Source organism: Crotalus tigris, unplaced genomic scaffold (assembly GCF_016545835.1).
Source record: "Crotalus tigris isolate CLP2741 ecotype Arizona unplaced genomic scaffold, ASM1654583v1 scf7180000022411.5474196:2289641, whole genome shotgun sequence".
NCBI classification, from domain to species: domain Eukaryota; kingdom Metazoa; phylum Chordata; class Lepidosauria; order Squamata; family Viperidae; genus Crotalus; species Crotalus tigris.
Genome location: NW_024099112.1, coordinates 721951 through 736771, shown reverse-complemented (window position 1 = coordinate 736771; position 14821 = coordinate 721951). Strand labels below are relative to the sequence as shown.

The window sequence follows — 14821 nt, the reverse complement described above, 5'->3', positions numbered from 1 at the left end:
AATGCCCCTCATAATCAAAATTGGTCCACCCAGCAGTCCACTATGGCGTATGACTGCAGGGATTCTTCAGCTCTGCCCACATGCCTATCTGCCATCATCCCTGCCTTTTTGACCCCCTGTCCTTCACAGCCTTGTGTTCTACTACTCTCAGCTGACTTCCATCATTTTTGCTCCCGCAAGTGCACCTGGTTAAATTTACATATTTGCCAAGCCATATTTAATTTAGCTTTAATGAAGAAGCTTACTGGTCTGGTTCATATCTAAAGCCATATACTATAGTGTACAAGCCACACTAAAAAAAGGTAAAGGTTTCTCTGTCCGATTCTAGGGCAGAGTGCTCATTTCCATTTCTTGGCTCAGTGAGCCAGAGTTGTCCAAATATATTTTTCATGGTCATGTGGCCAGCATAGCTATATGCTAAAGGCACACAGAACACTGTTATCTTCCTACTGAAATGGTACCCATTAATCTACTTGCATTTGCATGCTTTCAAACTGCTAAGTGGGCAAACCACACTGGTGAGGTTCAAACAATTTTAGTGAATTCTAACTATAGTTTGCCATTAGAACATGATTACTGTGTTCATATTAGTGCTCTGTGTTCAAATCATATACCTCACATGTCATGCAGCAATTGATATGATTATTGATAATTTCAGCTTAAATTATAGTTAACTAACAGTGAGATGGAATTTGTTCAGTTTTGGAGAATTCCCCCCTTTTTTTCCATTCCCCTTTCCTCTATTCAAAAGCCATATGTCTAAAGGAATTACATTGTGAAATTGATGGGTATACTTACACACTACTCACCTAAAGAGCCCATTCAGACATGGGGGGACATATATAGGGTCCCCCTAGCCAGTTTCCTCAGATTGAGGAAGCTACTTTGATAAATAGCAAAATGTTTCAAATCAACAAAGAGTCCAATTTCCATGACTGAACTTCCAGACAACTGTACCGGAACAACTGAGAATCTTCATCAACATCTTGTGTTGTTGTGTCTGTAAAGTTCAGTTTTTGTTTCATCAGTCCGGAGCACTTTCTTCCAAAAAAAAGAGGTTCATCAAAGTTTTCTTTTATATACTTGAAACAATTGATTTTTGTAATGAGTTCAGAAAATATTTCTCTCTGACAACTCTCCCTTGCGTATCTTTGTGTAAACAAATTTTGTATGAGGATTTGTGGAAAACTGCACAAAACTATACAGGAGATCTTTTGCAGAGTTCCGTGGGTTCTGTTTCACAGTTCTGTCCCATTTTTGAACTGTCCTAGTAGAGATTTTTCTTGGTCTTCCAGAACTTCCCTTCAACTATTCCATGTAATTCTGTTTCATTTACAATATTTCTGATACCTGAAATTAACTAGATGGAAATATTTAGAGATATTTTTATAGTCTTACACTCCTTTAAAACAATGAATTATTGTCTTTCAAATATTCAGACAGCTTCCTAGAAAAGCTCGTGATTGTTGAAAACATAGCAACAATCAGAACTCAAGAGTTAAAGTAACAATAGTTTTTTATTCACCTGATTAATTGTAGACCTAGTGAATCAATCACCTTTTGGTCTCTATTAATAACTTTACAGTGAAATAGAAGTAAAAGAACAAAAAAGTACTAAATCAACTAGAAGCCTTTTCAAAGTTCTGCACATCACATATCACCACTATTTTGAATCTGTAAATACATGGATGTAAATAATAAGTATATATTTAAATCTGCAAAACCATGTCATGTTTAACTTTGTACCATGTACAGGCATATTAAGTTCTATTCACTGAAACATACAAACAATATAGTTTGTAGTCCACTGCTATACATAATATTTCTAGACCCACGTATTTTGAATATAGCTGAAAAAGAACTGGATTTTGTTTTTCAGACTTGATTACGTATATTTTTGCTACTGCTAATATTAATACTGCTGTATTTTTATTTCCTTAGGTAAAATGGACAATGGAGGTGGTTTGCTATGGGCTGACTCTCCCTTTGGATGGTGAGACAGTGAAATACTGTGTTGATGTATATACAGATTGGATTATGGCTCTGGTTATACCGAAAGATACAATTCCTCCACCTGTTATTAAAGAACCAAATCTTTATGTTCAGAGCATTCTCAAACATCTACAGAACCTCTTTGTACCTAGGTAAGTAATGTAGACCACATAATTTTATGCCTCTATAATTATTAATCAATACAATATAATAGTCCATACAATCAGCCATCATTTATCTTAAAACTATAGCTAATCCCTGTTTTAGATTACTCATTAATTGTAGAAAAATCTTGGTAACGTCTGTTTTAGAAAAGTGTTTTAATTAGTATTTATGTTTTTGAGTCAATAAAAAAATTATTCTTTAACATTTGTTTGCAATATCTTAAACTCTGCAACAAATTTGCCAGCAGTTGAAGTAAAATATTTAAGGTAAAAATATAATGCCCTATGTGTTTCAAGCTCTTCTTCCATAATCAGCATCTCAGAAAATGGTATATTTTTAGAAGAACTAACAGGTATTTTGAATTCAACTAGGTGGCTTAGAGATTTCAAATTACTCTATTGACTGCTGACTTTAGATCAGCGGTTCTCAATGTTTGTGTGACGGCGACCCCTGTCACACAAACGTTCTGTGCATGCGTGGCGCTGCGCCCCCATGCGCGGCGCTGCCCCATGCGCGGCGCCGCGCCCCCATGCGGCGGAGAAAATGGCAGATCGCCTTCTTTGGCGACCCCCGAAAAATGGTCGATCGACCCCAAATGGGGTCGCGACCCATAGGTTGAGAACCGCTGCTTTAGATACTTTGAAAACCGTTTTTATGAGTAACCTCTCTTAATCCTGCTGGCAGACCCTTGACAGTATATTACAACTAGGGAACAAGACTCATATGGAGTTTCATTAATCAGGTTTAATGTCAAGAAATAAGATATTAGAATAGAGAATTTTGGAAATGCAAGTTTAGAAATCAATTCAACAGAACTCCCAGTCTCATTTAAGAAATAATTTGTTAAGTGAATCTGTTTTTCCTCAAATACAAATCTGAAGTTTTATGTATCCTTTCCCCAATATTGTAATATCAATTTGCTGTTGAAATACTCCCTCTTGTTTCCCAACTTCAGTCTTTGCAGATACTATTTGCAGTTTGTGTTGTTAAGGTATGTTTTCTTCCTTATAGGCAGGATCAAGGTTCCAGTCAGATTAAATTGTGTTTGCAAGTTTTGAAAGCTGTCCAGAAATTGGCTCATGAATCAACCATTATGGCTAGAGAAACATGGGAAGTTTTATTATTGTTTCTACTGCAGATTAATGATACTCTACTGGCACCTCCAACAGTACAAGGTTAGACACAGCTTTTCTTATTTATTACTTCCAAATAATTTTTTAGCTAGAGATTATATAATTAAGAACATCATCCTGTTTTTCTTACTATTTTAATATTTTAAAGCATCATTATCCTAAAATGATGTTGAAATATTAGACTTGTCTAATATTCAGAAAACTGAAAGTATTTTTTTGATGAATTAATATTTATCACTAATTTGTTGATATCAATATAATGTTTTGAAGGACTCACGATGTTATGCCTGAGTCTCAGATCAAAATCTAATTTACATTGCAGTAGACCCAAAGATTTCTCATATCCACAATCCTGGAAATAAAACATTGTTTTTTGTATGTGTTAATTCCAAGAACTTGTCCTAACCTTAATGGAGACAAATAATAACTTTCCAGTAAGGCCCATAAATGTATTTCATGTACACTGGAGTATTTTTTATTGTGCATATTTATGGCTGATGAAATATTAGCCCAATTATATTTTTGAAAGTCCGGTAAATTAAAACAGTCATCCATAAATGTTAATCTCAATTTAGCTAATGAGATTCATGGATATCTGTTTTTTGAATAACATATCATTTTTACAAATATATTTATCTGGAATTAACAATGGGATACCTCTCAAGACATTATTCAGAAGAGGGAATGTATTCATTTTAATAGTATTAATTATATCCTACAAATTTAATAACATTTTAATATATCCATTAACATCCAAATCAATCTATACTAAAAGTTTCAGTATTTTTATTTCCATATTAGTATTGTTGGAAATAACCTATTCAAGTATTTAATATATACATGAAGTTTGCATATAGTTCTAAATAAAGCTGACTATTCTAGTATATGATCATAAGACTATGTCATAGGGCAGTATACAATGCGAATAATTAGTACCTAGATGGATCACAATTATCTCTTAAATTAAAAATAGTAGAGGATTCCTTCCAAGAAAGATTTTTAAAATAGCTTTTGCTTTGTTAGGTGGTATTGCTGAAAATCTAGCTGAAAAACTGATTGGTGTATTGTTTGAAGTCTGGTTGCTAGCCTGTTCTCGATGTTTTCCTACACCACCTTATTGGAAAACTGCCAAAGAGATGGTAGCAAATTGGAGGCACCATTCTGCAGTGGTAGAGCAGTGGAGTAAAGTCATCTGTGCACTTACTGCTAGGTAGGCTACCTCTTTTTTCATTATTCAGTTTGACATTACTAAATGATGCAGTTGATATTAATATTTCAGGAGATTCCCTTGGGCATTGCTCTTTCTATTCAAATTGACTTTTACCACATCTGAATTATTACATCTGAATTATTAGTATATGTAAACTTTTGAATTTGTTCTTAAATTTAATTTCTCTGAGTAAACTGGGTTCTGGGTGGTCACAAAGCAGAATGCAGATCAGAACTCCCATTATTTGTTATTTTGTATATATTTTTTTTGAAATAGAAAATTGTCCTGTCATGAAGAGTCATGCAAAATAATTAGGTAATGCAGCATTTTTATTGTTATTATTCTAAAAAGAAACCTATTGCTAGGATTCTGAATGGGTGCTAGGCATATTCTTCTGCCTTTGTCAACTATCATACCACAAAAACTTTGCAAAAAATATATGGATAGATCTTAAAGACTTTTTATGTGTATGGAGAGGCTGTATATGTTATTATTGTAAGATCTTCTTTGTTTTTCATAATCACTGCAATATTAAGAATAATTCTGCTTTTGATCAGTTAAATTGGCGATTCTTATTGAAAGTTGTAGAGAAAATGAATTTTGGGGATAAATTTTGGATGCTCTTAAGGCTATATACCAACAGCAATCGGCACAAATTATAATTAATGGAGGATTAACAGAAGCATTTAAAATTGAAAAGGATACTAGACAAGGATGTCCATTATCCCCATTGTTATTTGTTTTAACAATGGAGATCTTATTAATTAAAATTCGTGAATCAACTACAATAAAGGGAATAAAAATAAAACAATGATTACAGGTTGAGAGCTTTTGCTGATGATCTGGTTGTGACATTATCTCAACTGACAGATTCGGTAAGGGATTTAACGGAAATTATAACCCAATATGGGAAAGTTTCACGTTTTAAGGTTAATAACAATAAGACTAAAATATTACCGAAAAATATGTCTATGAAGGAAAAGGATATGTTAGCTAAATTAACAGGTTTTGAAATAGTGAAAAAGGTTAAATATCTGGGAGTATATATTACAGCTTCTGATGTTAAATTATACAAAAATAATTATGAGACATTATGGGTAAAAGTGCAAAAGGATTTAAATGATTGGAAAAAAATTACAATTATCTTCGTTGGGGAGAATTTCAGCGGTTAAAATGAATGTTCTTCCAAAGTTTCTTTTTTTGTTCCAAATGATACCTATTTTGAAAAAAGATGCCAACTTGGAGGAATGGCAGAAGGGTATTAATAAGTTTATTTGGGCAGGGAAAAAACTAAGAGTTAAGTTTAAGATTATACAAGATGCACGGGAAAGGCGCCTAATTTAAAATTGTATTATGATGCGGTGGCTTTAACTCTGATTAGTGATTGGCTTAAATTAACAAATAAAAATATACTTCTTCTTGAGGGATGGGATTTATTATATGGATGGCATGCATATTTAATTTATAATAAAAAAGTAGATCAGGTTTTTAAATCTCATATTTTAAGAAATGCTTTATTACGTGTCTGGAAGAAGTATTATTATAGGTCAAATTATAAAATTCCAATTTGGGGGATTCCTGGACACGTGATAGAGGGGGTATCTAGAGGAGTGAATTTGGATAGGATTTCTTATAAGGAATTACTTAGTTTGGAAGGGAAGGACTGGCAACTAAAATCTTTAGCTGAGTTGAAGCAAGAAAATATTGTACCCTCTTGGTTTCAATATAATCAATTGTTAGTTAGGTGGAGTTTAGATCAAAAGGTTGGTATTACTTTAGAGGATGCGAATTTGATAAAACAGATTAAAGATCAAACTCGAGCTCATATAAAGAGAATTTATAATGTCTTAATAGAATTGGATTCTGAAACGGAATTAGTTAAAGATTGTATGGTAAAATGGGCACAAAATATTCAAGAGCCGATTCTATTGGACACATGGGAGATAATTTGGGTTAGAAATGTAAAATTTACTCAAGCTCAAAGTTTGAGAGAAAATTTTTATAAAATGTTTTACAGGTGGCATTTGGATCCCCAAAAGTTGTCTTGTATGTATCCTAACTTACAGCACAAATGTTGCAGATGTGGTAGTTTGGATGCAACTTATTTTCATATTTGGTGGACTTGTAGAAATGTAAAAGCTTTTTGGATTAAAATTTAGTGGAACATTCAGAATATTTTTAAAAGAAAGATAAAGTTTACTCCTCAACTATTTTTGTTGGGTATTATAGTAGATTTTGATGCTAAGGAAATTAATTTGATGTTGAATTTAATAACAGCAGCAAGGCTGCTGGTAGGGCAATATTGGAAGAAGAATTGTTTGCCTACTATAGAAGAATGGACACTTAAAGTGTCAAATTTAGCAGAAATGGCTAAGATTTCTGCCTATTTGAAGGATTATTCACAAGAAAGATACATTTCGGTTTGGAGAAAATGGATAGATTATATTCAGAATAAATATGGGACTAAAAAGTTCCATTTATTTTATGAATAAATTTTAGAATATTATTATTGTTATTATTATTAATAGTTTAGTATAGTGGAAATTTTATAATATTGTGTTGTTTAGAAATTAGGAATTTAATTTGTTTATATGATTAAGTTTATTCTTAAATTGTTTACTTTGTGTTAAAAGAGAGTTAAAGCGCATTATATTTGTTTACCTATATAGTTGGTTAATGTTAGTTAGATTATGATTATTATATTTATTACCCTGTATTCAGCTCTGGGAAGTGGGGTAGGGGGGTAGGGTGGGTGGGTTTGGGGTATATTTTATAATTTTTTGTAAAACTTTTCAATAAAAAAAATAACTCTGCACTGTATGAGTATTACCATTTGAGCAAGGATGTTTCATGTCACTATATAATCAGTTAATTCTTTGTTTAAATTTCCTTTTCATTGGAGTACAAATCAACTGTTAACTGTAATTTTGCTTGGTCTAAAAGAAGTACTTCATGAAATGTTTAAGTGTTAAAATATAATTACGTTGATTAGAGTTTGGATGTTTACATGATATTTATAAGGATTTTGTTCAGCAAATGCCTCCATTGAAATATGGATACTAATATATGTACTGAAATCAATCAGAACTCTGAAACCATTAAAAAGCCTATTTTTGTTCCTAGATTGTTGCGTTTTACATATGGACCTTCATTTCCACCTTTTAAAATTCCTGATGAAGATGCAAACTTGATACCTCCTGAAATGGATAACGAATGTGTTGCCCAAACTTGGTTTCGCTTTTTACATATGCTGAGGTATTGTACAGAAGAGAAATCATGTCATGTTACTAGCGAGTTTACTTGGATCTGTTATGTATGAGTCTTTTTGAGTCAAAGTTTATTGAAATATGTTGGCCTTGTTGTGAAGTGGCTTTGTAATAGTTTAGAATCCAGATATTCAAACCTAGTAATTAAATAAAATAAAAACCCAATCCTGTTTACTTACTGAATGGATATATTTCATTCAGGAAATAAATTAACCTGTGGAAACATCTGACTTAATCTGAGCATTTGGTATTTTGGAGTTGTCCTCAGAACAGCTTTTGTACAGTTCTGACTCAAAACTTTTTCTAGCTGCTGTAGAAAAAAGTTTTTCTGAAATTCTTCCTACCTTTTCAGTGTTTTGCTAATTGTATTCCTTTCACATAGCTGAGGAATTCTGAGAGTTAAGGTCTACACCTCTTCAAGCAGCTGAGGCTGAGAAACACTGCCCTACATACTAAACTAATAATCCTCCACTTCCTCTACGATTTTAATGCATTTATACCAAACATTCATATAGCTGTACCATTTTCTTATAACACTGTTGCATTTACGTCAGCATACAAAGGTTATGTGCCCCTAGATGATCATAATTAATATTCTTTTAAACCTAAATCCCCAAACTCCTTGTCATCTTTATTAGCTAAGTATTGGATGAGTTGTTTGTTACTTCTTGGTCTATTAAGTTTTAAACATTTCATCTTCACAACATATTTAAACAGAAATCAGTTCTTCATGCAGCACTTTATAGATGACAAGCTTTGTGATACATTTGTCCACTGGTATTAGAAACTTAAGGAATGATGTATGTTTCCAGACTTTCAAGAATGATGGAATCTTTTAATTTCTTTAAAATAATCTTTTTTAAAGAATAAAAATACTCAGTGTATTCTAGGGTTTTTTCTTCATCAGGTCAGTTTATTCTGATTAAATAATATTCTTTTTCTTTGTAGCAATCCTGTGGATTTGAGTAATCCAGCGATAATAAGTTCTACCCCCAAATTTCAGGAACAGTTCCTAAATGTGAGTGGAATGGCTCAGGAATTGAATCAGTATCCCTGCCTTAAACATCTGCCTCAAATATTCTTTCGTGCTATGCGTGGGATTAGTTGCTTAGTGGATGCATTTCTAGGTAAAGTATTTTAACTGATAAGATGTTGCTTTCCTCTTTTTGTGCTATAGTTAACATTCATCAACATTTTATATTCATTTATTTAACACTACAGTTATGTGCTGCAGGACTATAATTGCACATGTGTCGATGATATTATCAGCACATTTGAAATATATTTTATTTCAAATAATTGGCAATTGTTAGTCTTATGAGCTTCATCTTCCACCTCTGATTCCGATATGCCTCTCCTACGTACATTTTCTAAAGACAAAATTTAAGGTAGACAAACTATTTCTAAAATATAAAGTTAGAAGGTACATTGCAAAACCTTGGGTGATCATAATGTCTTTCAGGAAACCAGTCAAGTCTTTTTCTGTTCAGATTTTTGTAGTCTTGCTAATAGGTACTGAAAAATAGATTATTAACATATTTAGCAAAATGCTTGAAATATTTCTTGGTTTCTACTTGAATAATTTCAAGAATTTTTAGGATTTTGGTTTTGCTGTTAGCTAAAACAATTGTCTGTTTTTGTATGAAACCATAACTTTCAGTAAAAATTGAATACAATATGTCATTTTTCTCAGGAACTGCTTTTTGGAAATGTTTCCATTATGGCACATAATGTATCAGAAATATACTCTCTCTCTTCTTTAGGAGTTGCTGCATTTACAACCAGTGTGTGCGAAAGATTACCCAGATATGGTATTAAAACTTGTTGCACTCTGTTGGGTGACAAGAATCTCAGCCGATGGGTGGTGATTTAACAGTAGTTGGGATTTGAATCAAATTTTAGAAAGCTGCAGTATTCTGTTATGATGGTTTCTTAGTATAAATTGATATATTAACATTGTAATAAAATACTTAAAATATAGTATTGTGCTTAATTTTTAAAATTGTTACATAGATTTCCTTTTTGCTATAAAATTGGGCTTTTCTTCATTGCTGTGGATTGTGTATTTCCAGAAATTGTGTCTATGTGTATACACAGACACAGACACACACACACACACACACACACACACACACACAGACATATACACAACTACCATTCCTTAAGATCTTTCGGTCATGTTATTAAGTTTCTCTCTCACTCTGCAACAAAATTAATGTGATGTCCCAAAATTGTATAATTTTAACCATTTTATAAATGAAAAAGTTAAATGGAATCTTAATTAGGTCTTGTTGTTTATGACATTGGTCTGCCCCTGCTATTAAAACCCAGCTGTACTGTTAACAATTCCACAGATGTGTATTTAGTTCTTTGTATAATTTTTCTATAGTCCTAATTTATTCAAATAACATTTACATACATGCTGGAATATATTAAGACATGTTTAAAATTTCTAATTATTGAGAAATAGGGAAAATATCTCATAAATTAATTTTTTTGAAAAATTCATGAAGGGATTGCTTGAATAAAGGGGAAGGATTCTTTCTATGGGGCATTAAATAGAATGCTTTAATAATTTCAAAAGTGCAGTGTATGTTGCCAAACTTGAGATTGGTGGCAGAAATTAATATTAAAATACCAACTGAAGTTCAAAACAGATAAATATAGAATGATTCATATTAGGCAAAATCCCTAACTTCAGATATTTGCTGATAGCCATTGAGGTAATGGGAACTGAATGTGAAAGTCATAAGGTTATGATATGAATTCAATGTGTGTCTGCTGTAAAAAAAAACCCAGAGAATGCAGCTCCCATGTTAGGATAACTATAAAGTTTACTACTAGTAAAATACTTTGAAGTAGTTTAAAGCTGCTGCTAACTTTGTATGATGTATACCTCTAGTGTTTGCACTATGATACTGTGTAACAAAAAATATAGAAAAGATGGTTTGCCTAATCCCAGTTTTCTTGAGAAAAAGATATCTGTAGCTTCAAAAACAGGTGTAATGGAGGTATATCAAGTTATTCTTGGAGATAAAAATATTGTGATAATACCAGCATATGAAATCATCTATTGCAATAATTTTCAGCTGTTGATGCATAGGACTAGTGAGGTTAAGTATAGAGTGAAAACTTAAAACTTACCCAAAATTATAAATATTATAACAGAATAACTTCAAATATATTTTTAAGAAGTGGTTTTCCATCATGATGGGATCTGTACTCTTTGATAAAATTATTGATGGCTTATAAATTATAAAAATCTGGGAAGTACTCATTGAATGAAAAAGAAGAATGGGAATTTCAGGACAAATAAAATTAGATTACTTTGCAATGAGCTCTGGAATTTGCCGCTACAGAATATGCCAAATATAAATCTTAGTTATATTTAAAAGAAGATAAATACACAGAGTCTAAGGCATTCAAATAATTGGTTATGATGGCTATGTATCATAACTGCAATGTTAGAGGTTGAATAGATAAATATTCAATACTGTTGAATAGGAGCTGATAGGGAGTACAAGCCGGATGATGATATTGTACTCATGTCTAATTTATGGGTTTCCTGTTGGCATCTGCTTGGCTGCTGTGCATATAGATTCCTAGTCTAGCTAACCCAGCAAGTCTGTTATGCCTATTAGTGGAAAAAAACATGATGTGTACTAATAGGTAACATAACACAGTTTGAAAATAAGCAGATCAACTATAGTCATTCCATTTTAGTATTTATCTTTTAATGAATTACTTCACTGTCACATCTTTCAATAAATTAAAATAGACTACGAAAGAATATAATTAAATTATGTGGACTTTTTTTGCAGAATGCTATTTTATTTAAAATTTATTGCAGCGTGAGAGAGCTACACTTAATCATGAGTCAAATGCAGAATTTGCATTAAAATCAATCTTAGAATTATTTGTTAATTTAACTCATAAAAAGCTGTTTAATAACAGAATACTGCTTCTTTCTCTTTGTTAAACTACGACAAACAGATCTGTTTCAATTGTGCTGATTGTGGTACCAAGGCATGTGGAAGAGAGCTGTCAATCACTCACTTGCAAATTGTTTATGCTTTTATCTGTGGATTAAAGTCTTCCCTTAATTGTAAATGAAGAATTCTGTCCTGCATTTGAGATTTGAAAATGACACCAAAATAGTAAGCTCCAGAAATGTAGTAGTCACGATCACATTGATACAGAAAAAATACATTATACTCTTGGTTTCCCTGGGCTGCCACAACGAACTTACAGAGATGCTATGATATTGTGAACTACCAGATCAAAAAAGTTCACAGTTTTGGCTTAGGTCCAACATGAAAAAATTACAGAGCTATTTAGGGTGCCATGAACTGACAAAGCTTGGGAACATCTGTACTATACCCTAGATCTAGAGCATGGGTCCCCAGCCCCCAGTCCATGGACCAGTACAGGGCCATGGCATGCACAAACAAGCAAAGCCCCTTCCATGAGATGTAGGCAGCACAGAAAACCATGCACCCTCCAGTCTGTGAAAAAATCTCTCTCCACAGATCTGGTCCCTGGTGCTCAAAAGGTTGGGGACCTCTGATCTAGAGAAACATGGAGTTTAGTTTTGTTGGAAGCAGCTGTTCTATACTTATAGATTAGACTTCCATGTAATTTGACTGCTCATATATCACTTTGAGGCAACCATATTCCTCAGCCATCAAGAGTTTTATCAAAGGTTCAGAAAATTATTGAGGGCCTCTTTTCTTCTTCATTTTTTAAATCCTCCAACACCATAGCTAAAACAGAAAAAAACAAGGACATAATTTTATGAGAAAAGCTGAGGAGCTTTCCTATCCTTATTCTTTAAAAGCTAATACAATCCTGGGTTATATAAACAGAGGCATAGAATCAAGATCACGTGAAGTATTAGTATCGCTTTATAAAGCCCTAGTAAGGCCACACCTCGAATACTGCAGCCCATTTTGGTCACCATAACACAAAAAAGATGTTGAGAATTTGGAAAAAATTCAGAGAAGAGCAACTAAGATGATCAAAGGTGTGGAGACAAAACAGAAAAAATGGCTGTGGAACTTGAGTTTGGCTACTCTAAAGAAAAGAAGAAATAGGGGAGACATGATAGCAATATTCCAGTGTCTGAGGGGCTGCCACAAGGCAGAGGGGCTCAGGTTGTTCACCAGAGCACCAGAGGGAAGGATGAGAAACAATGGTTGGAAACTGATCAAAGAGAAAAGGAATCTGGAATTAAGGAGAAACTTCTTGACAGTGAGGACAATCAACCAGTGGAATAGCTTACCCCCAGAAATCGTGGGCGCTCCATCACTGGAAATTTTTAAGAAGGGACTGGACAATTACCTGTCTGAGATGATATAGATTTTTCTGCTTGAGCAGGGGGCTGGACTAGAAGACCTCCAAGGTACCTTCCAGCTCTATTCTATTCTAAATTGTGGCAAGATTGATTTCTGAAGATTATGAATATAAAATGAGATTCCCTTAAAATAGTTTGGCAAATGTTCATGAGCAATTTATATTTTGATACAAGAGACCTTTGCTACAAAACAAACAACATATTGTTTCTAAAATGGGAAGAGTGAAACTTTGGCTCCAATGTTAATAATTTTTAATATTTGCTACAATAAAGTTGAATTCTGTGGTATTTTAAAAATAAATTTAAACATTGCATTTTCAAGCCTTAAGTTAGATTGATATTTTGTAAGCTGTATATTTAGAGTGGGCAAGTGGGGCAAATGGCTGCCTGCAGCTCCTGGCATACCATTTGTGCTCCCCAGGATATCTTGAAATCCAACTGCCAAAGTTCCGCAACAAGATGATTTTCGAAGGGCTATTTTTTAATTAATTAACTAACTAATTAATTTTGTAGTGTAAGGGCAGTGTTGTGGAGGAGGAATGAGACAGTAATATCTGCATGAGATAAAATGCTTTTATTCTGATTCCTAAACCCATCCCTTAACAGAAAGTTGTATTCCCACAAGTAGGAAAACAACATGAAATTTTGACCTTTCTTTTCAGTAGTGTCATTGGAAGCTACATTTGAGCTTCAGCTGCCAACTCCGGCTGAAACCTTTATTAGAGAAGTTTTTATTTCCCAGTAATCGTGTGCCTGTGGCACACTAGTATATATATGTGGGTATGTGTACATCTGTTTATATACCTCCACAAAGCCACAATCCCAAATGTACGCAGAGTAAGACAAAAACATCTTATTAGTTGTATTAATAGCTACAGTTGAAATTTATTTTTTTGTAAAATAGGGAGCTCTGTTATGTTAATTATTTCTTATAGAAATAGCAAAACAAGCAGGGAAATGGAATACAACAAAGGGGTAACTGCATGTAAAAGAGAAGGAAGAAAAAGAGCAGGATAGGGGAAAAAACCTAATAGAAAGCTACTCATTATTTCTTCAATAATGACTAATTGTTAGTGGTGTCCTGACAACTCATCACTGATCTCTTGTACATGTCTTTATTTTTAACAACTTCTAGGGCTGTCCAAAGTATTCAAAGGGGTCAAAACACTCACTGAAGCATTTAAACCAACCATAGTCTCAACTCTGCTGGTAGTTCCAGTGGAAATGCTACCTGTTCAAGATACTAAGAAAACCCTTTGAAGCAACTGGTGCACCTTTTCAGCCTATCAGAACACATCATTGATTTAATGCATCAAAAAGGGTGCTTGGTTGGCCTATAATGAAATGCCCTTTATAAATGCTTCTAAACTATTACAGCTTTTTCTGTTCTGACCAGTATTGTAAAATTGACTCTCTCAAGTTACAGTTAATTATTTGAGGGGGGGGGGAAATGCCTCTTAATATCATAATACAAACATAAGTGAAATGTTTGCAAAAGCATGCTACACACTTTTCAAAAGTAGAGCATCATATCACTGCAAACGCTTATGTAGATTTGTTTCATTGAGCCTCTTGTCATGTACGGAACTAATCAGTTCACCCCCACTGATTTTCTCTAGCTTATCACTCTGAAGAATGTTCAACTAGATATAAGAAAGCTGTGCATTTAACTTTATTACTTATGTTAGAGATTAATAGTTCT

At 33.2% G+C, this 14821-nt stretch overlaps 1 protein-coding gene across 7 annotated transcripts in view; it reads left to right on the top strand.

The window, feature by feature from the left end:
* The window catches only part of RALGAPB (Ral GTPase activating protein non-catalytic subunit beta), a 70547-nt gene that overhangs the window by 15802 nt on the left and 39924 nt on the right, over window positions 1-14821 (top strand). For 4 of the 7 annotated variants that reach the window (XM_039319143.1, XM_039319142.1, XM_039319141.1 and 1 more), the window contains exons 3-8: window positions 1942-2144; window positions 3169-3332; window positions 4314-4500; window positions 7624-7755; window positions 8715-8893; window positions 9530-9577. In XM_039319143.1, the coding sequence (XP_039175077.1) occupies window positions 1942-2144; window positions 3169-3332; window positions 4314-4500; window positions 7624-7755; window positions 8715-8893; window positions 9530-9577 (913 nt within the window). The remainder of the gene's footprint in view (window positions 1-1941; window positions 2145-3168; window positions 3333-4313; window positions 4501-7623; window positions 7756-8714; window positions 8894-9529; window positions 9578-14821) is intronic. The other 3 variants (XM_039319146.1, XM_039319145.1, XM_039319144.1) reach the window with 1 other exon arrangement.